Raw genomic sequence first — 26,497 nt, forward strand, 5'->3', positions numbered from 1 at the left:
ATTGCTCGCTACATAACCTTCAGATATTCGCATTGAAAAAACTCCCAACAACCAGCTAGAGCTTAATTTCTCTTTCCTAAATTCCTTTTGTGTTTTCTTAAAGTGAAATAAAACACCAAATCAACTTTTGCTTGTTTTCACTACTAAACTGTGTATATGGCATTTTAATACCATTACCTACTGTTGATAGTATTTTCCCTTTTAGTACATAGTTGTTATATTTGCAGCTTTCTAGTCATAAAGGTCTAATTTTGTGTGAAATTTCAATTAGTTGGTGACATCACGCAAGACTACCCTGATTACTGCAGGTGTTTCTAAATACAAACACATGGCTACAGAGGTGGAGTTTGACTTGTGTAATCTCTCAGTTGTCCAGGTATGATCCATAGCAACAGAAAAAATAAAAAATAAAAATTCAGACAAATTGTTTGTAGGTTTGAAATAGACTGGGATTTCAAGCAAAGACCGAAACTGGTTCACCCCAAAGGACAAAACCCAGAGCCACAAACAAAGCAATGCAGTCTACACCATTCAGCGTAGTGAAGACTGCAGTGAGTGTTATATTGAAAAAAATAGCCATTCCGAATCGACCAACATCACGGTGAGAGCTCCTCAGGACCCCAATCTGTTGTGCATCTCCATCTCAAAGCCACTAACGACTCCTTTGAAGATAGTGACATCTTAGGCAAAGAAAAGAAATGGTTGGGGGGAGTTAAAAAACAATCAATTTTTGAACAGGAATGTGGGACCATCCTCAGACCTAAATCAAAACAAGGAAAACAGTAGTGATAGCCAGTGTGAGAGCATTAGGGGCCTGAACAATTATGCAAAATTGTAAACAAATAGGTATGTTAGTTTCAGTATAGTTAGCTCCTCCCTTCAGACAGCTATAAGGCAATTTTTCTGTTGCTATGAACCTTATTCCTTGTGTTGCTGCAGAGTTGTTTTTGCAATTTGCTTCACCCTCCGGATTTTTTAAAGCTACAGATACAACAGGGAGTCTGCGCTCAACTCCGAGAATACACTGTTGCTTATAGGCGCAGTAGGAAACTTGACATGTTGACAGGAAACTCTTTGAATTCCAGGGACATCAGATCTTCCCCAATCATAAAAATGTGATTCCAGACAGAGACATGCACTGACTTGAAAGGTTGGCCGTAGTCATCAAGCAAGACAGCTTTTCTGCAAACTATTGGGTACTAAAAATAAGAAAGTTGTTTTAAAAGATTTTAAAGAAAGATAAAAGTCCACGCATGGGGTAAAGTGCATGCTCAGAGTTGAAATTGATGCCTACTAATCAAAAAGACTTTCATGCCATCTCCAGAAGTCCTGCTGTCTACTCTCTAATGTTCTTTGAGTCATCACTTAAAAGAGTGAATTACCAAAGAGCTAATCAGACGTATCAAATGTAAAACACCATCACTTAGTCACTTCCCATAATCCTCTGGTGACCCCATCCCTCGTGCCTGATTGTAGAAAGACATCTGAATATGTTATGATCACAGAAGACTAAAAGTATCTCAAATAGATTATATTTTTGATATTCACAGATTGAAATGAAAAAATACATAAATCCAAAGCTATTGCATCAAGGTATCTGTCGTCATTACAGTTTGTAAGATTAAGAGCCAAAGTTTTGATGTTGCGTAGTGAGAGGTGGGTAAAGCTATCGAATTTTGCCCATTGTCTTCAGGATTCGTCATTTAAAGGAGCACTGTGTAACTTTTTGCTGCTTGTTGGTCTACTTGGAGGTGTCAGATGTCTTGCCTGAAATTTTCTACACTACGGTATTTTATTTTTTTCAGAGCTTTCATGGCTAAAAAATACTTTGATCGGGTCACCTCACCTGTTCGTCTCGATGGAGATAGATGCGTTTAATGCCACACTGTGGAACATTCCAGGCAAACCAAGAACATCTCCATGGAGAAAAAGCAAGTGGCAGAACCTCCCTCCACACAAAGGTTCACGCAGTGCACTTTATATTGTTGGATATGGTGGATGAGGTGAACTTTGCCCTTAGCAGCTGAACAATGAATAGTTATTTTTAACCCAAATATCTTCTATTTAAACTTAATTCCATGTTTGTTTTAACAGTTTGAATATTTGAGTATATTCAAATGTTTTGCGATCACAGGGTCTCCTTCCACTCGGCGACATAAACTGGAGTCTTTAGTTAGCGTTGCCCTTTTATCTGCCTATTCAGTGTCTTATGGGAAGCTAATTAACATTCACGGTTCTTCTGCCCACTGACAGTTCTGGGAAATACTATTTAAACATGGAACACGATTAAGACAAATAAGGACACTTAAAGTTCTAAGTTACAACATTTCCGACACAAATTTTAGTACATATTAGTACTTTCATTGGGGTAAATTGCTGTGTTGTAAAAATAACAGTGTCTATAAGTATCACACAAGAGCTATTAATTTCTATTTCTGGCATGCCAATTACGATGCACAGCAGCAGCTTTTGGATATTGAACCAGTTTGAGTCAAACAGTTGTAATACATTATGATCTATTTGAACCTGGTGCGGCGGGAGGCTCTCTCTCTGCTGGAGTTTCATCAGAAGTGATAGCCTGCTGAAAATGTGATTCGCTGTTTTAGTATAAATCAATAAGGCTTCACTTTCTGTTCCCATTCCACCTTTATGTTAATCTAAAAGAAATGCTCAAATAAAAGTTTAATTTCAGCACACTGCCTCTCAGACTGGTTAATCGCAACAATTTCAGCCGTAACTGCTCAATTGGCACTTGGATTTCGAGACTGTTTTAATCAGGCTTCTCCTCATGATGGGGTGGACTTTTTGGAAATAAGGCAGTTGTAATGGAATCTTATAAGCTACAGTGCCACTTCACAGCTGATCTTCTATTAGGAGTTAATTCCCACTTAATTATTATCACTGAGAATAAGGATAAGCCATTTCTAAAAGTTCACAGCGAGATTTCAGACGCACATTGCAAAGTAATGTAAGCCTTTTTAGATAACGTCCACAACATTTACTGAATGCCAAAATCAGTTCACAATTCAAGGCTTTGTGAAGACCTGGTACCTGTAAGAGCGTTCCAGAAGTTGCCATAAGCACCACTATTGTCGTTCAAGTTGTATTATTTTGCATGGGGCTGCTGATCTTGACAGCAAATAGGTTTTTTAGTGATTATAAAGCTGTTTTAAAGCCTCCCAGAGAATAGGTGCAACGTCGACTTCTTGGTGCACGTGAACTTTTAATATTTTATACAAATGAATCTACTTTATATCATATTTTAGCTGCGGAAACTTTCTCAAATTCTCCATTGAAATGAATGAGATGCCACCACACCAAAAGTGGGCGGGGGCAGAATAAGGTCAATGAAGTTATTTTGAATCAGTGAACTGTGGCATTATATTTATGATCATATTTCATTTCATTCAACAACAGAACTGCGACAAATTCACACGCTCTTTTTATAATACATATTTAGCTGGCAAATGTATTAAATCACATTCCCTAAATCTTTCCATGAACACGAAGCAAATAAACAAATGCTCCTTAAATATTTACAATAAAACATAACTGTGGATTAGATGAAGTTTAATTTAGTGTTTGCAGCATCAGAGAATACTGCGATGTTTGTGGTGAGGAGAACAAACCCTGACAGGCTCCCGTCCTCGCTGCGTCTTTCATTAATCACGCGTCTCATTGGCCGAGCTCCGATTTGCCACTGAGACAGATGAAGATGAACTCAGCAATATATTTCTCATCATAACACAAGCCGCACATAAATATTAATAGCATATTTTCAGCTGGTGGGCATGAATCATTTTTCAGACGGGGAATTTTAAGAGCTATCCATGCGTGTCCGAGAACAGTACATAAGCAAGTGGTAGTGATAAACAACACTGCTTAAAGGCAACAGTGAGGAGGAGGATCCAGTATACACAAGGTCTTCATTCAACTTATATCACAGCTCTTGTGTGCTGCAGTGTTTCATAAGCACTCATAACTTAACATTACATGCACTAGCAATTTGCTGTCAATGATATGGCAACATGAATAGTGTGAAGAGCTGTCATATTGATGTTTCCTTTTAGTGGTACAGTGTTTATCGTGAAGGCGGATAGTTGGTTTTATACACTGCATTTTGTCCCGGGAGTGTTGAAAGTACAAAATTTCTAACTCAACAAGTATCCACTTTATGCAAAAATATGTTTCCCCGTTCCCCTGAGTACATATTTTTTTAATGATTTGATGTTTGCCTTTTTTTTTTTTTACTGGGTCTGAAGAACATAGTATTTTATTTGAACTGTATTTTTGCTACTCACTGTACTTGAGTTTTTACTTTTGGTCATGTCATTGAAATAGTCCAACCACACGTTCAAGCCTAAACACGTGTATAGTTTTATCTTTTCTACAGTCACACAATTTTGCTGTGGTGAAAATTCAAAAGTAAAGGTAAAGAAGTCAATCTAATAAAACCTATCAGTCAAAATCACTTTTTTGTCTTTTAGAACTTTTTCATTCACACCCAAGGGGAATTTCATTATAACTTTCTGTTCTTGCACATTTCCCCAAAGAACTATATGCACTGTTTTGGAAGAAGCACATTACATTTTATTATTTAATCACACTATATTGTCACAAAGGAAGAACTGAAGTACACCCGGCTCTAGACCAATAGAACGTCCTTACCCGGTTGCCGTAGTTGCCCCCAGCTTTTTATTATAGCATATGACGACAGGAATTGCAACTTTTAACTTACGTTGTTGAACTAATTTAAATAGCTTGGACTGACTGGGACTCGATGTTTTGAGTAACCTTTAGCCTATATTCTTGAGTCCAGCAGCTCGGAGTATTGAGTGCTGGATGCACAGTCACAGCGTGTGTGCTCTCTCTCTCTCCACAGGTGTATGACCAACAGTACAAAGCCGTGGTGGATGGGGTAGAGACTGACAGCGTGATGGAGATTGACCCGGGCCGGCGCATTGAAATCTTCCGAATGGGCAACGGCAGTGAAGAAGTAGTTGAGGTGCACGACTTCAAACATGTAAGTAAAGGTTAAACAAGGCTGAGTAAGATGTTTCTGGCTGCTTTATACTAGAAAGGTACTAGGGAGGATTATGAGTTGGTAGACAACAGTTACCCAACTCTGCAATCTGTTTCTATAAATGAATCTACTCATTAATTAACTGTTCAGAACTATAGACTGTATGTATAAATGCACATAGCTAACCTGCTTGCCACCACGTTCCAAATAGGAAGCGAGCATGGGCGCGCTTCCGGCTCCATCAATTCACTTTGTATTGAAAAATTGTGACCCCTCTCTCATCATTTTGATCTTAAAATGTTCGTATTAAACCAGTCTACATGATCCTGGTATATTTATTTCACTCTTGTGTCCGTAACATTAATAACAGACAAATCAGGCGCCTTCTTTCCCTTGTTTGATTGACAGCATTGCTAAGCGTCCACTCCGTGCTAAACCAGCTGTGCAGGCGGGAAAGGGGCGTTACGTTCAACAGCCTCGCTCCAGATGAGTTTCAGAATATAATCATAATTCATTCTCAGTTGCAGTTGAAGGGCGAGTACCTTTTTTACTGTCTTAAAAACCTGAAACGAATTAGTTCATTTTAAGTTTTACAGTGATCCAAACTCATTCCTCACTTTCGCATTCCTAGCATCCTAATTATTTAACAGCTATTAGTTCCTGAGCGTGTTTCACCACAGGCCAAAGCAGTGTTTGGGCACCATGCCGAAACTAACAGCAGTAAGCCCGCATATTTTTTTTATTTTTTTATTTAAGAAAATCTGAAACAGCCTCTTTAACACTGCACAATATATACACATTTACTTTTACATTATATTGTTTTTTATTGCTCATTAAAAAAAACATAATCTTAACCTAATGCTATAGGCTACTCCTGCTCTTATACTTTCAAATTAATTAGCTTCCCCAAAATATGAAAAACACATGAGCTTTCTTACCCTTTTCTTTTAAGGTAAATCACTGGGAGTTACCATCAAATAGACGTTTGAAACTAAGATATAAGTTTTAAAGCTGAGCGGCCCAGCTAACACTTCCACTCCATGTTTGGTCAACTTATAAAAGCATGATATCTGTAGCTATGAGTTCTATTCCACAGACTATCTATCTTCACTTTACACACATCTTTAAATCCTGTCTTTTCTTCTGCCCAATTTTGAAAGTTTGAGAAACTCCCAAGAAAAGAAAAACACCATTAATACTCCCATCTCTCTTTGTTTCCCGGGCCTTTTCACAACTGCTGTTCCGTCTCCAGCTGCACGACGCATTACCTTACCTTTCATTCCTAAATCCCGCTTGGCTGTGCACGAGGTTACAGAGCTGCACCTCTCCAAAGAAAGCCTTCTTGCTGCTTGACTAGCTAATGAATGCTCTTCTTTCACACCATTATTTACTGTGAAATGTTGGGGTCGGTGGGCCAAATGTTACAGGATAAAGCTCATCTCAAGAAGATGCATCGAGTTGTTGTTTTTTATCCAACAATGGGTCTTTGGAAAATGGCTGTATGATGTAAACAGTGGACCGCCAGAATGCTTTGACCTCTGCATCAATCTCTCGGTTTCTCAACAACACAGTGACTTTTTATTTCATTTAAAATTGCATGTACACATAGAAGCTTGTTGCTTGTTCTACTTCCTGTTTGTAAAGCGTATCCCCCCAGAGAAGAAACAAGTGAGAGAGCAGAGTAATTTGCACCCTCATTCCTCTCTCGAATAGGGGCAAAAGCTTTATAAAACGTTGGAGAGGTTTGGGCTAAATTGCTGCTGTGGTGGTAAGTTGTTTAATGGAAAAACAGGAAAAATGTTGCGTGTTCTTGCGCGGAACAAACTACCGTTAAAACAATCAGTGAAGAGCCTCAGGGCCCTGTGAAGAATGGGAAATGAGGGGATTATGCCACCAGGACTGGAGCAGAAGGTAAATCCACTTACCCATTGTCACAGCCCAAAACTGGACTCGTTTAAAAAGCAAAAGGAAGAAAAAATATCTGCCACTTGAGACTCTGTTGTATGAAAATTACATTACAATAAATATAAAAATGTTTTCAGGAGAAGTGTCCAAATTAAATGTTATCTGGGGTATTATACAGTAAATCTGGACTTATACACCACATCAAATACAATGTAACCTCAGAAATGAAATACCTCCAGTGTTTCCAACAAACTTATCATACAAATACTTTAGTGAGTGTGGAAGTGTGTGTCTGCGATTTGACTTCAGTTTTATTCAAACTTAGTCTCATCTTTTCAAAAAATGACAGTATAACATTAGAAGCCAGAATAAACCTGATTTGAATTATATTAATAGGTTCCTCACATAGGTTGCCATGGTGAAGGAAGTAGGAGGTTAGCCATCAGGTAGAAAGTGGGAACTCTGCTGTTGTATTCCGTCATGGCCTATAGTTCCATACTGCTGTGTATAATCGTATAAACTGAAACTATTCCAAATTGTGGCTAGCAGAGACGTGATATTAGCTGAAGTTACACATTTTAGTCTAGTCTTAGCGTATTGCATCTACTTTCTGAAAACAAGAAAGACACAAAACACTCACGATTAGCATTTAATCAAAGACTGTTTATGCAAAAGAAAAATGTAGGCTATTTAACAATACTGAATGCGCCAGCGTACTATTCAAATCCCACTTCCGTGACAACAACCTCTCTAACACTTTCCGACACCTGACTTGAACGATACATTGTCTGCTCGCTGTTGAAAGTGCGTGCATCTTTCAGACTTGCACACGGGATTGTGGCGTGCGGATATATTATAACGTCGTCTTTTAAAATGGCATCACTTTTCCATCCCTCATCTTTGTGTTCATATGTCTTTGCTCATTTTCCGCATGACCAAACCTAGTAATCGTATCCCATCACAACAGTGGCCAGTCCGTGTCACTGCAGCGCCAGAATGCTCAAATGAAAAGAAACACGTGACAAGTCCGTGCTTTTGTACTTCAGATCATTACAGGTCCATCATTTTCTTGTGCAGATGAAATTACATGCAATGGATTATGACAGGCATGGTATAGACCCTTCCAGTGTTTGTATAAAGTACGTCTGCATTCAAAAAGCCGGTCCATACATTAGCTCCAATGCATCGTCAGTGGGAGAGTTATCGTTGATGACAAGGATCATTTTGGCAGCTGACAGCCATTCAACCACATGTGACTAAACATCAGAGATAAGATTATTAATGTCAGTGATTAGTGCCAAAAATAGCATATATGATAACGACCATGGAATAAACATTTCTTAACTGTAATGTTACGTTGGCCGCAACAGTTTGACAATGCAATTTTTAGTTTTGTTTCATCAAGCCACAAATCCCATAAAAATCAGTGAAGTGGAACTGGAAGTTAGATATTGACTAAAACCGTATTACCCATTGCCAAATGTAACAAACAAACTTGCACAGTCTACAAACGTACAAATGAATGTTTTTATATTGCTGACTCACTGAAATGATGGCATCGTATCAGTACCAGGCAGTGTGCAGCAATTTTAAACTCGTCACTCCTGAGTGTGTATCCAGAATGATGAAAAATTAGGAGCATTGCCACAGCCATTAACAGTGTAAAACCAAATAATATCAGTAGTGAAAAATCTTTAAAAGGTTGCTTATAAAAGAAAGTTCAAACCGAAATGAACAGCTGCTTTTCAGACTGGCAGGATTGTTGAACATATAAAAAAAATAAAAAAAATCAGCTCCCCACTTTATCTTACATCGCTGAAAACAGTCACCAAACTTTTCCTGTAATTAAATCTAACTAGAATCATATCTGTTTTCATGCCATTTCTCCGTTGATACAATTTTAATGCGAGCCATGCCAAATGTAGATTTTCTTCCGTCTGTAGTAATACGGCATGCTGAATGAGTAGCTCTCCTCCACGGGAAAAATAAATTGGATACAATCTGATCTAGTCTTCGAGGCTCATTCCGGCTGACTCTCTTAGATTAACGGAGAATGGCACCAGGGAAGAGAATTAACAGATCTTTCTTGCTTGCACTAAGGCTGTCGAAAAATTGAAAGGCGCTACATTCCGTATGGTGGAGGAGAGGAGCTGAAGAGACTAGCGCCGCACTTGACTGCGCAGATTAAGAGGAGTGACAGCGGCCTGTGACTGGCTAATTCAATGTGGCCACTCTCTGTAGAAAACTATCCATTCTCAACATTGTCACTGCAAACCTCATGTCTTTTTTTTTTTAGTTTTGAAATCAAGAACTGCCAGAGCCGAGTGGTCATTCAGTTTCAAACGATAGACAAAAAATCTAAATGTACCTCTCCAGACTTATTACCTGGTCCTCACTTGTTTAAAGATGTACTATGACACTTTTCTCATGAAAGGTTCGTCACCTGCTTGTCTCCATGGAGTTACATAGTGTGATTTTAAAGCGCTTTGATTAACACTTAAATGTTTTCAAATGATTGCCTTCGAACATTTTGGACATCCACATCTGAGAAAGATAATGAATCACTGAATACACGAGCAGGCTTTGGTTTATTTTTTCTTTTCTTTTTTTTCAAAGGGAATTACTGGGATCCGGTTTGCCAAACATCAGAAGTGCTACATCAGGACCCAAAGCAGGAGGCTTCCCCAGGTGACAGAGATGGAGGCAGAGGACACGCAGTCACTGGTACGCCTATGCCCTGCTCTGCTGTCTGTAGTCCGCAGCTAGCTGTCATGCATACTGCAGCAGAGATAACCAGAATAGAGCAGGAATCCACAGCCTGTCCATCTTATCCCATCTCCAACAGCCTCTCACTGCAGAATAAACCAAACCTTGCGGTGTGTGTGAAATCATCTGAAAGGCTGTCCACAAGCCTGGAGCTGCTTTGTGGCTCACATCAAATAGTGTTTGCTGTCAGTCTTGAGCCCTAAATATTAATATTTAATCATCTCCTCCAAAGGCTCCATCCAAATAGCCTAAAGGGGAAGGGTGCTAGAGATGGCTAAATGAAAGGTAAGTTATTACCACAGTATTTTAAAAATGTACTCTTTGTAAAATTCACCAGCTTTCTATCCAAGTTCAGAGTTATTCATTTTAGTTTTTCCCTGGGTCTCGTACTTGTATGCGAACTCCAGCAAAAGAAAAAGAGGAAGGAATTCAATCAGTCAAAATTCCAATTTTTTTTTCAGTGTCACAGTGCAATTCAACTGAGTGGGCTGCGTGTTCAAAGAGAAAATCCCTTTTTCAAATGTCTCTACTGCAAGCATGCGCTCATTTACATTTCCCATTGTAGGGAGAGAAGTAGTTGGCACATACAGTAGTTGACGTTCACTGTCTCATCTAAAATACAGAATAAGCCAATTGTGAGTCCAAGCAAAACTAAGGCACATTTTAACTTTTAAGAGCACACAAGCTGTTATGTACAAAAACAAATCCTGTTTTCTTTTACTTCTCTCATCTTGGTGTCTGATCTGCAAGGACACATTCTAATTGCCAACACAGCACCATATGTCGGGAGCTTTTCTGCCACGTTTTAGCACTTTGTAGGGTAATTGATTCATTCACTGGTCCACAAAGACTTCTTTTAATCCAAATAATAGTTCTGGTAAAGTATTTATGTGTTTTTCTGTCATTCCTGAACCTGGCTACCTTTGCCACAAACTTTAATATGAATGCATTTACCCCGTCCAATAAAATACATTTGTATTTTCTATTTCCACAGATGTAATAACCATCTATTTTCTTCCTAGTATTAAAACATTCATTAATTTATATAAAATATGAAAACTTGGCCATTTTCAAATATTTGATTATGAAAGTCCCACTATGGTAAATATTTTTGTTTGTTTTATGTTTGTTTTGTTTGCCACAGTCCTGTGGCGATTTAAGAGAAGCCGTGATGGAGTAGGGGAAGTGTCCACCTATATCAAATGTCACCTGGAATACTACTAGTGGGAGAAAGTGAACACTTTTATGTTTTCACCACACATTTTCCACAGTAAATCACTGCATACATGGCTGACATATTGTGGCAGTGATGTTTTCCAACAGAAACATGAGATATAAATATCAAAGAGCACTGACACTGACCTCTGCAGTGCCCCGCAGAAGAATGTCCTCACATTTGACTGCGGCCCTGGCCCCTGCTCCATGGAAGTCCTCCCACGTCTGGCACCACTCTCCATCTGCAGCAGGAGGTGCAGCACATGCAGCACAGAGTTAGAGCCAAGCACTAATAGTGTGCAGTTAAGCCAGCTGAAGGCTTTTAGGAGCAAGGGCTCAGAGCAACCTCCTCAGGCACCGGGGCCGACAAGAAAAACAATAGGAAAAATTGCGGGAAAACTGCAAGCGGCTGATAAGAAAAGCATTCCCTGTGAGCGAGAACTAGGTGACAAACATGAATTGTTTGCTGGGATGTTTTCTTGTTTTTTTCAATGTGTCCCCTCCGAGTGGCGTCAGAAGGAGTAATCCCTGAGCTCCATCCCCGTCCCCCCAGTCTGACATGGAAATTGCCAGCCGCCTCCATCGCAGCTCTCAGCCATGTCAGTGGAGGCTGTTGGCTCCATTAAACAGCCAATTAATATGGATGACCGTAACTCACCCAGCAACCCAAAACCTCCCACCGATCCAGACGATGAGTGCAAACAGCCAAACAGCACGGGACTCTCCCTGAATGAACTGTTTGTTTGGTCTGCATGAGTATATGAGCTCGGTGAATTGTACCGTGACCAGTGGGACCTTGTACCAAAACATCATGTACCGTGTTTAAGGGCCTTTGAGCAACTTTCACCACAATTTCTCCAATAGAGGTGACAGCCATGATTCACTGTCCAAAAAAACACAAAACGCACTGTGACGATGCTCGTGGGCATGGAAGAAGTGTTCCAGGAGAAGCGTAGCAGCGTTTCAAACTATGTGTCATGTAGACAGTGCATTCTCCTTGGGGGCATAATGGCAGGAGAGGGTAAATTCATTAACTACAGCACAACTGGTGTATAATTAGGTTGTGCACTGTAGGCAGAAAACACACATAAACTAAGAGACAGGTTCAAAACAAACTCCCAGCATTCCTAGGTTTCAATAGTTGATAAAAAGTTGTGCCATAATAGTAGACCATTTGTCAATAGAAGAATAGAGAGGCGTGCATGAAGGAGGAGCACTGTAATCATGTTGTCTCTGTGCTTGTCAACTGGCATTTAGAAATCCCTACCCCATGCTAAAATGTTGACCTTTCCCTCTCCTCCCTAAGGCGCTCTCTCCCACAACTTATTGGACTCGTTTCTCAGCTGTGCAGTGGAAGAAGTCGTGTTGCGTGCCCCGTGTCATGACCCCCATTTACTTTTCGGAGCAGGCTCACTTGGCTTCAGTGGTTAAGAGGTCCAATTAGAGAGGGCTGTTTGTGTTTCTTGAGTTTGATTTTTAATTTCTGCAGCTACTGGAATGGTCGATGCACTCATTGCCGGAGTGATAGCCTGTACCGTAGACAAAGTCCTTTGAGTCATCATTAGAAGTCGTTCAGCGGTCTAAAAGTGAGGGAAAGCTTGTCAAAGACTCAGCTAAACGCCTCTCAAACCCTAGATCTGAAGTGAAACAATGGGCTCACAGGATGCACAAGTCTGTCTCAGTACTTCTAAACTGTACTTGTATGACAACTGCGTTCACACAGATGGGTGATGCTATGAGTTAAAACTGGGCTGTGACTTTGGAAGATAGAAACAGAAATTAATTTTATATTTTGCTGTGGATAAAATCATAAACCTCAAATTGCAAAGACTATAACATACATTTTATGGAAGGATTAATGTAAGCATATAGTTTAATGATAATTAGAGGATGGTATATACAGTTATTTACCATGACAGTGCAATATATGTTATGATTCATGCATAGACCTCTACATAATATTTATCCTGTAAGTAAAGCACTGGTTCTGAGCTACCTCATAAATGAAAAGGGAAAATGTCTGACCCGACCTTGATCTTTATACATTAATATAAATTATAGAGCAGCATATCCATGGTGGTTAATGCTCATCTCGGAAAGGTTATAGGTCAGATATGTATGCATGTCTTTTTTTTCTATGTACTGAATAAATACACAACACACATTATCTGCATGAGGAGCTATCAGTCTTTTTACTTTCTAAGAGAGAGCGCCTGCTCCATGAGTTTTCATGTTGGATCACAACTACACTTTTTTCCTCAAAGACTAGTAACATTTTATAGTGCCCAGAAAAAAAGAATATTTTACATTCACCAAAGTTTCCAATGATGAACTTAGAGAGATGTATGTACAAATTTGGCACTTACATATATAGTGTCTTATTTTTATATGAAAACTTAGAAAATGTTGATGCTTTTTCTCTTACATTTATATTAGTAAACTACAGAAGAATCAAAGAATCAAATTGATCACTGATTACTGCTTTGCCTCAAGATCGAACTGGGACAAAACAGACTTGCAGCCCACAACTCTCAGGAAATACAATGATTGTTATCTCTTATAAGTCTCAACAGTGATCCTGCGATGCAACTATAAGAAGTGAAATTAAGACAACCCTTTTCTGATTATACCGGAGTTGGGGAATAGGTTTATGTGAACATAGTACAAGGATTTATAAATGTGTGATGTTTATACGATTAAGTAAATTGTGCATCTTGTTCTGTCTCATGCTCTATGCCACGGGGACAGACCACCATGAATCATAATGTACATGCCGTAGAATATGTATGGATTCTTAATAGGCCTATGTAATTAATTGGTACTACACTGAGCATGTGACTGGAGACATGTCACATATTATAACACCATGGTTGATGACAGAATGCACTCAGCTTATTCTAATTTCAGTTAGAATGGTGGCATCCAATGGGAAGGGGGGAGCACAACCTTATACAAATGAATCTGACTCCTACTATAGCCCCAGGATTCTACGTCAAGCTTAACTAATGTGCAATTAAGCTTTAGACTGGGAGAAAATCACCTTGTACAAACATTAGTCAAGTGAACTGTTTTCTGTTCGGGGGCTGCTAATTACCAGGGGAATGGGAAGAGGGCTTTGTTTGCGTGTGCGTATTTACATGACGAAAAATAAATATGTGCACTGTTATGGCAGATCATGACCCAAGTGTCTTAATATGTCTCTGTTAGACAACGCTGACATGTAGACCCTATCATTAAGCAATAATAGTTGACTTTACAGCTCATGAACTGCAATAACAACAAATTACACATGGTGATCGCACTGGAGCCAGGCAGAGCATTGTGGTGTTGGGGTGGGAGTGTGGGGATCTGAAGAGGAGGGGAGAATGCATGACTTTATTGTGTCTGTCGCATTAAATGATATTGCTGCCACACTCCGAGTAATGAAGACCACTTCTAAAGTCATTTAAAAGTCAAATAGTCACTGTCTGTGAATTTCAATGATATAGGAGAATAGAAGGAGCATGCCGCAGGCTGCAGGAGGAGTGAGGGCAGGGGGAGAGAGCAGTGCAGTCAGGACCCTCTCAGTGGACTCACAGGTGACAGATAAAACAGTGAGAGGGACATTTGTGTTTCAGGCGCAGCAGGCAGCTGATGGTGCACATGTGGAGGTGGTGCAGGACTCCAGAGTGTGGGTCCCTGCCGAGGAGCCCATCATTAACCCAGCCTTCCTCTTCGACTCCAAGATCTGGGAGATTTGCCAGGAGCTGCCCATCCACTGGATCCACCCCACCCCTCTAAGTGGTAAGAGCAGGGGGCACTACTGCCCATTAACACAGCGCTGGAGGGCACTCCTGCGGGTTATAACTGGGCCCAGTGGGATTGGCTGCCCTAGCTACGGCCATGGTTCTGCTAAAGACTGATGGTCATCGGGTGGAGATAAATATCTTTGGAACACTCTGTTTTTGCATGTTTATAACAGCAGAAGCTTTGTTTGACAAAGCCATGAAAAGTTTGGAATCACATCCAGTTCATTTATCCTGAATGTTCATGATTAACATGCAGCCACTGGGAGCAGGCACACAAAAAGAGCCAAAATGTGATTTTACAATCTCTCATTTCTTTCCATACAAGCAGCTCTTTTTCTCTTGTGTTCAGATGCTGAGATGCTGGAGGTGGACACACCTGATGCAGAGGTCATAGGTCAGCGGGTCGCCCGTGATGTCCTGAACCACGTTCCTGTAAATGACTATGTAAGTGCTCCATGTGTTAGCCTCATCCAGCCTGCAGCATACAACAGGCAGTTACAGTACTCCCTCCCATATGCCTCTGCTCTGCCTGCACTCTCTCTGCATAGAAATCGTTCACTAATTGATGTTAAAACTGACTTTGTGCACCGGAGGGCACGGCAATTGCTCTATATATCTGTTTAAGTAAGGCCAGTTCATTGAAGACTCCCTTAATGTCTCCCCATTAATTGAGAGGAATATCCAGCCTTTCAAAGGCAGCAGCTTATGCCTACAGCAGCCGTTAGTGTCTTTCTCTCATCTTTTTCTGAGGCGCTGCAGAGCACGCTACAAAGGAGCACATTCAAGGTCACTCAGTGCTGTGCAGATAGGTTACATTTATTAATAATGCTTTAATTATCAAAGCACATAAGATGAATAGGAAGGCCAAGTGGCATATTTTGGTGTTGGATGTGAATGCCACACAGCGCTGTATGATTAATTATCCTTGGCTCTGCTGAAATTCTGAAGTAGAAATATGTTACTGAAAGATGGATACAAAATGGAACTTGTACACTAAAGATAGGACCATACACTGGGGCAGATGTCAGCACGTACCAGCAGCACTTACAGGTGAATAGACTCTAAAGCTAAACTCAAGATAATGACTCCAGCTCAGGCTTCTCTTCAAAGCACCCGGAGACACGCCGAAAATGAGACGTCCCATAATGTTGACATTTATCAGACTCGTCCCAGATCCACCTCTTGCTCAACTCCTCAATTTCATCTCCTTCATCGAGTGTAGCAGAAATGGAGCACCCCACACAATTAAAACATACCAGGGGGATAAAAACGCCTGCTCTCCTTTTGAAACGTTTTACCTCAATCAGCAGAGTAATGCATACCACAGCAGTTCATCCCACAAATTTGTCTGGCCTGTAATAAAGCCTTTGTGACCAGACTGGAGCCAGCAGTCTATGTTAAAGGGAGTCTGAACTCTGCATGGCAGCAGGATGCTTTTTTTCTTTCTCCTCCCTTCATTTACATACTTAAAAATAGTAGTAGTTGCTGTAGTTACCTGTAAAAAATATTGGTAATGTAATGTAGTAGTGTGAATATGAAATACCAATGCACGTGTGTCTAAAAAGTAGTTGATAAAGCCTGAAAATTGCATGATATTCCTCTATCATACAACTTTAACTCATCATTATACCTAGCTGAGAAGTAACTCCAATAAACTTACTACCAACCCCTGAATTCCCTAAACTTTCCCCATGCATTTGTCGCTGCACTGGCCTAGCTAAATAAAAATGCATTCTGAAGTCTGGATTTCAGCAGCCGACACAGTTTGTAAAACAGAATAATGGTCTGAGTCTTTGTGACAGAGCCCGGCAGATATATGGGGCTGACCTTTGCCACAGCTGCCATGTCACTGCAGTATGTATCAGAGGTGGCCCTGGAAAACTCAAGCCTCATAACGACCACGTGACAAACTGAAAGGACACAACCACTGTCCTTGACCCACAGCACCAACGATGTGGCAGCACTGCGAACCAGCTCAGGCAGATCACACACTGAGCTGGCACTGGCTGGTCTGAGGAACAGCACTTTTCAGCTTATTTTTATACAAATGTCTTGATGACTCTTTAAATCTGTGCTGTTTAGGGTACACTACCTGCTTCTCTCTATGGAGAAGTTACTACATTGATTAGATTTTTCACGGTATGACATTGTTTGCGTTTATTTCCATGGAGACAAGCAGGTGACACCACAAGGGCAAGTTACAGGTCAGATCTGTGGAGAGGCATGCCCACTCATTGTAAGGATGCATCTTTTTTTAATGTATTTTTGAGCAATTGAACTACTTTAATTGAAGAAAAAAATGATTTAATGTCATTATGTGGAAGATTCTAGGCAATGCAATAACATCTTCATGAAGACAAGCTGGTGGTGTAGCCTCTACCAGAAAAGTTAAATGCACCTTTAAACCAATTATATATTTTAAAAGATTAGGACCAAGGGTTAAGAAAACTGTCTCATTCTATCTTATCATGGTACTTATAAAAAATAATGAAGCTAAATTCCTTGCGCTGCTAAATCTCTATTGAAAAACACAGAGAAGTTGTGTTGTATATTGCATAAATGGTGATAGCTTACATGGGAAATAATGAAGCTTAATACATTTTAGATGAGGCTACTTGAAATGAAGTTACTTTTGTTTAAAAGGCGTGGATAATGAGAGCCATATGACAGGGGCTCTATCCAAAACTTCCAACAGATGCTACTAATTATCCTTGGCTTTGTTAGAGCACAACAGTTGCCATTGTTTCTATTTAAAAATGATTGATTATTTATTATTATATTTTTGAGGGCAGAAAATAGCATTATCCATTAGTACAAAAAGTTCATAAAATCACAAAAGGCTTTTTAGAAATTTCTGAGTAGTATTTTGTTCTCCTCTTTTCTGCATGACTACATTAGTGTGAACATATTTATTTTGTGTGGAAATCTGGACTGCTAACCCTTTTCTCACAGCAAATAAGGCACTATGTTTATACCCGACTAGCTGCTTGGCCATGCAAAAAAATCAGATGGAACTGAAATAGATGAACGCACCAACTGTTTTGTACGCCTCAAGAGAAATGGAAGCATCTTATCACTCAGGTAAACCACTAGAGTTGACTAAAACGCATTATATCTTCGTTCAATTACAACCTATCATCTGCCTCCGTAACACCGAGATGAGAATTAGAGATCACTGTATTTCACATGTAGCAGAATTCTGAGCATGCCACGAACTGTTATCGCTGCTGTTTTGATCTGGGAATGAATTTGAAATTGAAGGAAAACAGTCAGACGTTTGTTTGGTGTGTATAACTGTGTGAAATATCAAGCAACAAGTGCACAGATTAAAGGAGGCTGTGCTTTGATGAGTTGAATGACTGACTACTCTCATTCATATCCCATAATATGCATAGAGGTTTCTAGGAGTACGTGTGTGTGATGAAATCAGATTCAGTATGGAGGTAATGGCTTCTGCTCGTCATTAACACTGCTTGTTTGTGCGCAAGAGTCTCAGATTTCCCAAGGTGAACCGCTCCTATCGGCACCCGCATCACGCCGCACCCAAAGCTGAATAATATGTTTTAAAAGGATAGCTCTGATTAATTGTCTTTGAGCTAGCATGCCTCCTACTGGTTGTTTGTTTTGATAACTGCAGTTTCATTTGAATAAAATATTGTCCTCATTTTGCTGTTTTTTGGGGGGGGGGGCGGTGGTGGTGGTATGGGGGACATCATGGCGAGTGTGAGGGGCAGATAAGATTATCGTTGGTCCATTGACAGTTTTCATGTTGTTTCCATTACAGATTGTTGCCTGGGAGCTGATGACCTGAAACTTGACTGAAATAATAAATCATTAAAAGGCCTACACTGTGTTTGTCATTGTAATAAATCAGATGTATTTGCTCCCTTCTTAAGTTGACGTTTGGCTGCGTGTAATTTTGTCATATTCATCATATCTCACATAGTTTACTGTCATACCATGGCGTTAAAGCAGACTTATTATGCAGAATTGACTTTTTAGGGCTTTTAACCATGTTATAGATGTTTCTCCTTCTCATGTATCCTCTCCAAGTTGTATTTGGAGTGATTCCTGCATATTTGAGCAATCATTAATCACTTATTTTCAAGACACCGTATTGCCGATCAACTCGCATTTTCACCGCCACCGGCATGCACCCACTGCTCTGTACTTACTTTGTTCTATAATTTTATTTTCTTAATCAGTGATTCATGTAGGATTTGGCAGCCCTGTGTAGTCATTTTGGTGCAAATGAAAAGAAAAATCTGTTACTTACTAGCGTGATCTGCAGCTAACCATCAGAGGTGCCGACTCTTTGTTGTGATGACTTGGTGGCAACGTCTACTCCCACTGGGCATTTCAGTATTCTAATGCAGAAGTTAGCCGACTTGTGTTTTTTTATTAAATCATTTTAGATGAATATTGCAATTTAAAATGTACAAATTCTAATATAATGATCCACAGATGTCATAGATTATAACTATAGCAGACACAAGCACAATCGTTCTTCTTTAACATGTGATAGCACAGTGCATTTGTCGTACCACACCACCTAAAATTTGCCTTATGGTTCTCTCAGGATGACAGTTTATGATCATATGGTCAGATTAAACTGTGCCAATTCCATACAAAAAATGTTCTTGTTGTAAAGTTAATCAAAATAGCTGTGCAGATTGATGGAAAGGTGACTTCCATTGTGTCAACAGCCTCTTCTATCACATAAATAACACATTAATAGAAGAAACTATCATGTGTAACAAGTAAAAAGTACCTTGCCCAGTGACATATAACAGTAAGATCGACAGCAAGAATCGAACTGACAGCCTTTTTTGAATCACCCAATCATTTGTGACTGACTTCACTGGGATACTGCAGTATAAGTACAACCAAAAGAAAAAAAAGAGAATATAAAAAGCAAGTCGAACTATCTTTTTTATTTACACAAAAATAGTATGTACTAAGACAATAGAAACGCAAACACAATGCAACATTTTGTTCCTTACCTTAACACAACTGTAGGAGAAACACTTGCAAATGTCTGTGATAGACTTCCCAAAGGTTCAGCAGAGATGAAAGTCAGCCTCTAAATCCCCTCCATAATATAACAGGGGAGTAACCGGGCTCTCCGTGTGCTCCTGCGGGTCCTGTCCTCTTAAACAATTCACACACATTTCCTATTCCCAGCAGTGAATGTGTTTTGTTCTGCCCCACTGCATGTTAGCTGAGTCATTTTTTAAACGCTTACAAAGGGAATTATGCCGGTTTGTTGTGGGTGTGTTGAAGTCAGCAGTGCGACTGGCTGCTCCTTCTCGCGGATGCCGTGCTTTTAGGTCTGTCTCCACGGATCCATTTGCTAAAAGAGATTGAAATGTGGTCAAATGCTTTCTGACTCCGTCCACTGGTGAGTTAAGTGGCACTCCAGTGAACCCCCAATTGGACTTGTTCTCGTTCAAAGTCGTGCCAAGCGACCCCCGCCAGTCCACAACGCAACCCGTACAATGGAAAAATCCAAGGGCCATTAATTCTACCCAATTTACCTTTCGCTTGGCCCACCTCTATAAATTCCAAGGCAGCCAGCGAGTGCAAATGAAAGAATCCTTGTTAGGGCGATCATTACACTGCTAATTGCTTTAGGAATGTGGCGCACACTTAAAGTCAAGGTCAGGGGGAGGGCGCCAAGGCGTGGGGAGTGCTAATTTGAATGCTCGATTGGAGGGAAGGGGAGTCGGCCATTTTGGTGCAGGCAGAGTGTGAGTTTCAGTCGGGGGAGTTAAAGAGGTCAGAGATGAAAGGAATAGTGTAATTATGCTAGTAACTACTGAGCGCGCAAGTGTCGTTGAGTGGAGACGGGCCTGTCAGAGAAACTGAGAGAGCAATGTCAAGGCCACAGCGGAGCTACCTCTGGCATAATAGAAAGGTCAAGATGGGATTAGGCCACATCATGTTTTATTCTCCGCCAGCTTGAATCAGCCATGCAGATATCAAGTCATTGTCACACAGTTCATCCGTATGACTTCAGAGTTTGATTTTATTCCTCATACTTATTTTATGGAATTGGAAACAGTTCCTAGTTCAATTCAGTTTTATTCATATTGACCATTTCAGTTTAAACTGCCCAAAGTGGTTCACACAATAGAAAAGATATACAGAAAATGCGACACATAGACAAAAACATCACCAAGATATCCTGTCCAGCTAGAATTAAATGCCAGGGAGAAGAGGTGGGTTAATGGTGGGTTGTTTATATTAATTTTAACTTGCCTAGAAAAAAATAAATGGTAATGATCTGGACAATTGCCATTTTGAACTAATTTTCTAACTGAAAGTACTAGGTGTGTATAAATAGTTGGTGTTTATTTATTTCTTTTACTACAGTATTTAGGGGTACCATAGGCCTACTGCATACAGCACATGTTTTTTGGAAACTACTGTATGGTACTTTCCCATTATACTTTGTTTTAGTTACTGGCTTACTTCTAAAATTGGGTCTAATATTTTACACGAATATCCAAAGTTACTACTACTAAGACTACATTCTGTTATTCATACTTTATTTGACTTTGAAGGGCCCTTATTACATTATTTTTTTATTTGTTATAATGTTGTTCTCATCACAAACAGACCTGGAGTTGTGTTTTGTTTCATGCACACACGTTTAACACAGAAATCCTGCACATTTAGGCTGAGTTCTTTTCTCAAACCGCTCTCAGCTCTGGATTTGCCCATCTCTACTGAACTAAAGGTAAAACGTAGCTGCTAACTTGAAAACTGCCGCTACATGACATGAAAAGGTGGGACAGAGCATTTTGAGCTTTGCGGATGTAGACGGAATAATAATTAAGGATGCGTGAATGAAACAACACACAATTCCAGGTATGTTTTTGGGGAGGTAACAGCATTATAACTTGGCTAAAAGGTTGCAGAAGTCAATTTTGCATGATATAGGACTTTTAATGCCAAGCTTAACTAAGACAAAGCATTTAGTCAAGTAAGTTACTCCCCTACATTGGTCTATACATTGGTCTATAACTAATAACTATTACTATTTCACATTTCTGGTAATTTAGTTGACATCACAGTTGAGTAATGATTTGCTTGGAACCAATAGAAAGTAGGTAAAAAATAGTGCCAGCTTCAAGTTGTTGGCACGAAAAAGGCCAGGTAGGTCTATGCGGATACCAGTGGAAAGGAAGTAATACAGAGCTGTCATCTATAGAGCAACAATGCTTTTTTCACATTGTTTTGGGGTCTTGCGACAAACAACAGGCCCATCCATTCTCTCACAGTGCTGTAGCTCTGACCTTGCCTTGGGACCACTGGCATTTGTCATGTGTGTGTGTACGTGTGTCCAGCTGTAACCCTCTGTCCCACCTCCCTTGTCCTTTTGCAGAGGGATGTCGGCATCGAGCTGGATAACCGCTTGGATGACCTCGGCTACTGCTGCCAGCACTGTCGCCGTGGTTACCGCTACTGCCGCCGCTACCACGAGCCGCTGGGTGGTTTCAACCCGTGGCCTTACTACTACCAGGGAGGCCGCACCATCTGTCAAATTGTCATGCCGTGCAACTGGTGGATCGCCCGCATGCTTGGACGAATCTGAGAGGGAAAGGCCTGTTTTGTCCCTTTATATAGGCGGGATAGTGCATTGGTTTGATAAATATTTCAGGCCACTTGTGTGAGTAAAGCAGTCCATTGCACGCAATTATTTCCCAATCAGAAAGTTGGCCCATTGAGCATTACTCAGTCTAAATAGTTTAATTAGGACTTCAAGATTTCAGAATTTTTAAAAAGGCAAAGCTATTTACCATGGGCTCTTTTTGGTTCGTTTATCAACTGTCAGCCTCTCAAATCCCACTTGAATTATAGTTTAAAATGGTCACATAAAGCACTGTCTTATACATTTTGCATCAAACTGATCCTATTTAACTTTTTTGTACAATCATCCCATTATTATCTTTTATATCAAAGAGCATGGCTTATATGAAATTATATGTTCCTATCTTTTATGTATTTTTTTCTCAGTGTGTCTGTCTACACACTGTTTTACCAATTTTGTTTGTATGTCCATTTATATTCAGAATATAATACATCATACCCTACACCATAGGAATCCATTGGAATGCATTGGCAGACATTGCACTGATCAAGCATAACATTATGACCACTTAAGTGATGGTCATTACATGCTACATAACTTGATTTGGAGACCCATACACACCAAACTGTGAACTACGTTACTAATCATTATATTTTTATATCATCTTACAAAATACTGACCTGTATTAGCTGGTGCTTAATGATGAGATACCTGCAAGTGAACATAATGTCATGCCACATTAGTCATTTCATTCTAGTGAATTAAGATGGCTAGCTTGTCTAATATAGGCTAGTCTCTAGCTTGAAGAAGGCATAAGAAACAGTGATATAGATTTGACCAAAATGTATCTATGTTTGTACAATGTCTGTGTAAATCTTTATCAGGATTCAGTATTAAAGAAGACATAGCAGACATATTATGCTTTTTGCTTTAAATACTTAATAAGTAATTAGTAATACAATACAACACAGATCATTATTTAACATGATTTCATTTTTGAAAACTGGCTACATATATTTTGTGAATGAACACTATAGTTAGTATAAGGAAGTGGTTATTAAGGGTAGATGAAAACACACATTTTCTGAACCCAAAATTCAGAGCAATGTAGGATTACTCAAATATGCACGAATCAGTCCAAACACAACTTTGAGGGAGCACTATTAGATTATGATTAAAAGCTCCTAAAAGTTCATTTTACCATCTTAAATGTGGCTTACATTGCAGTAGTAGCCTATATTGGACTGTCATAAAATTCAACTAGCCAAAGGCTAGTGTAACAGAATTGGTTTGTAACCAGAGTGAAAATATAACTGTGTTTGTCTGGATGGTTAATCTCGATATTGAGCCTTGTTCTTTAGATTGTACGTACCCACATGTACATGTTTTACTTGTGCACTTCATTGTCATTGGTGCAAAATCTATTAACTCACTTGTGTTTCTTCTTCTCTGAGATGATACATTACATTTTCATCTGTCTGGCTCAAATAAACTGTTTGCTGAAGAGCCAGCTCTGCATTTATAATTGTTCTGTCAGGTGCATAAACACTCTGGTGTATTAAACGAACAGAACAGTACTTCTCTGTCACTTCGAAACCTTCCTGTACGTATATATCTCTTTGTGATACTTTCAATTAAAATTTCATTGTATCGAATGATCTCACTTGTCGCTATCACATGAAACAATATCCAAGAACTTAATACCCTGGGGTGTTTGTGTCTGAGCTGTTGAAATGTGCGCCTTGTTGCAATCCATATAATAGACACGTCTTCTCTCTCTTCTTCATTAGCCTCAGCGCTCATTAGCAGAAACATTTAGCATGAAATTAAATGAGCGTACTGACAGAGACATCTACAAGCCTATATAGCTTTTCTTGTTTTGCGTTCCATCTTGTCTCCTGAGAGTATTGTAATAAAGCATTGTTTATATAAAAGATCTCACCCAGTAAATAAATATTGTTTTTGATTCATGTCAGGAGAATGCGTATGCTAATACAGTCAGTTACATCAATAATATTTGGCAGCCGAAACCTGGTTTGGCTCAAAACATATTACTCTATGTAAATGTTTTATGGATATGCTCATAAATGAGAGTTCGGGCTTGCTACCATATTGTTATTTTTAAATCAATAATGACAATGGCCCCGAGCAGAGTGTGGAGTAAAGAATAGTGCCGTTGCCAGTTAACAAATGCAGTAATTGCAAACATACTTCAAATAAACTGACATGTGTACAGCTGAAGTCCCCCGAGCCACAATACAAAAAAACTTTATAAATATCGCTGTACTATATAATTTTCTTTTCCTTGCAGATCATATCAAATAGTCACATTGCTAATGAAAGAAAAAAAATCACCGCACTTTATTTTGCAATATTATGATTTTTTTTTTAACTTGTCTATCCAGCAATGTCTCTGAGGAATCTGAAGACTTCTTTTGTGTGGCGGTGGAGAGAGTAAATTGCCATGGAAGCCTTGAGACTTGAGTTTGAATGGGATGGCTAGGACCCTGAGTGGAGAAGGTTGATACAGATATTACAGTTGAGTTCCCTCAGAGCTCCTTCCTGCCTCTGGGACTAGAAAAAGTTTAATAATTTTAACCATGAAAGTCAAACTTGAAAGTGGGAAGATTTGTGACAGTTAAAAATCTTTATAGATGGTTGTAAAGACGAGTAAGTGGCGCTAGGGGTCGTAACGCGCGCTGAACATATAGTACACTCAACTTTACACAAATAGATGCACAATATGTAGCGTGCGTCAAAAGCGTGCCAACGTGCTGTTTCAAATAGACTATATGGTAAAAAAGCACAACGTTAAGTGAATAATGAAGTATGCCAGGAGTAATGTTTAATTCAACAGCAACAGCAATGAGAACCTACATGTTCAGAAAATGTTCTGTATAAGAAGTGTTTTAATTAAGAGTAATCTAAAACAAATGATCTGATTGCCAATCCCAATGCAAGCCGCTGTATAAATAGACGTGATTTGCATCTGCAATTCAAGGCGTGCTTGAGTAATATCTATAAGACTGTGGTTAAATCTGTGAGCTTTCGCATGAACCATTCCCCCTTTTAAGCTCAACATAAGAATATATTTCAAAAAGAAGCACGCGTTTCATGTGCCCCCTCGAGTGCTTGTTTATCACAGTTTTGATGAGGAGGGGGAACAAGGTGGACTGCGCAACGGGAGGGGGCGCAGATAGTAGTGCGAAAAAAACGCGCAGGTTGTGGCGCAGTTCAAAGGAAACCGCGCACGCTGCCCGAAGCTATATTCACCATCAAACTTGAGTGAATTAATTTGTCACTTATTAAAAGATACGAGACACGTGAAGGGGAAATTCTCCTGCTTATTTTCGCTTGAAATATCATCCCTCCGTTCTTTTAGATCTATGACTATTGTTGGATGGAGGAGAGCGAAAACCAATGCATGAGGAGTGTCTGTATTTAGAAGAGCGACCAGGAGCACTAAGCGACTGTGGTGCTGCTCACTGCAACAAGAAATACAGGGAAGGACGCGTGTACTACCAGTGCCATCTTGTGGAGAGCTCGCCGTCCTGCGCAATTACGCAGACATTTTGATCCAGATGTTGTTTTTCACACTTTTGAATCACTGGACATTTTAACGGAACTCTTGGAACTTTCATGTGAGTCATTTTATTATAATTATTTTCATTTTCATCTATCCATTACTTAACAAATCAAAACAGACCGATTTTGGACAATGCTGCGTGTGATCCAATGCACGTTATGTCCGGGCCAGAGTGGAAAGCTGCTGGTTAAATCTCTTTTTCTCCTCTCTACTGTTTCTGCCATAAGCTCGAGGCACAATAATGTCAGTTGTCATCCCTCAGCCGTCCCCACTGTGAGAGGCAGCATGGCACAGCAGTAAACACTCGCGCGGTGTCATTGGCTGCGGGCGACACAGAAATAGTCCTCCCGCGCGCTCCCTGTCCCCCTCCCTCTCTGCCTCCCTCTCTCACCGGGCCCGGCCTTCCTAGCTCCGTCTTCGGGGCTCTCTCCGATTCAGTCACCGCCGGTTGGAGAAGGGCGCACATAAAGCATACTAGTAGCCTTCCATTACATTGGTAATCCATAACAACCATTCGCTTACCATATGGCAGCCCGATCGATGCGCGAGCTGAGCAGGAAAAGCAAAGTGTCTGTTTGAGTGTAATGGAGGGTTGTGTCTTGTTCACTGCTTGAGCA

General features: G+C 39.9%; 1 protein-coding gene across 1 annotated transcript in view; it reads left to right on the forward strand.

The window, feature by feature from the left end:
- tnmd (tenomodulin) overlaps window positions 1–23,949 on the forward strand; it is a 63,376-nt gene extending 39,427 nt beyond the window's left edge. Inside the window, exons 3-7 of the mRNA XM_033974202.2 lie at window positions 4,883–5,023; window positions 9,545–9,652; window positions 14,527–14,692; window positions 15,047–15,141; window positions 22,088–23,949. Of these exons, the coding sequence (XP_033830093.1) occupies window positions 4,883–5,023; window positions 9,545–9,652; window positions 14,527–14,692; window positions 15,047–15,141; window positions 22,088–22,297 (720 nt within the window). The 3' untranslated portion in view covers window positions 22,298–23,949. The remainder of the gene's footprint in view (window positions 1–4,882; window positions 5,024–9,544; window positions 9,653–14,526; window positions 14,693–15,046; window positions 15,142–22,087) is intronic.
- The last annotated feature ends 2,548 nt before the right edge of the window (window positions 23,950–26,497 follow it).

The sequence above is a fragment of the Periophthalmus magnuspinnatus genome, chromosome 10, assembly GCF_009829125.3.
Source record: "Periophthalmus magnuspinnatus isolate fPerMag1 chromosome 10, fPerMag1.2.pri, whole genome shotgun sequence".
Classification (NCBI taxonomy): domain Eukaryota; kingdom Metazoa; phylum Chordata; class Actinopteri; order Gobiiformes; family Gobiidae; genus Periophthalmus; species Periophthalmus magnuspinnatus.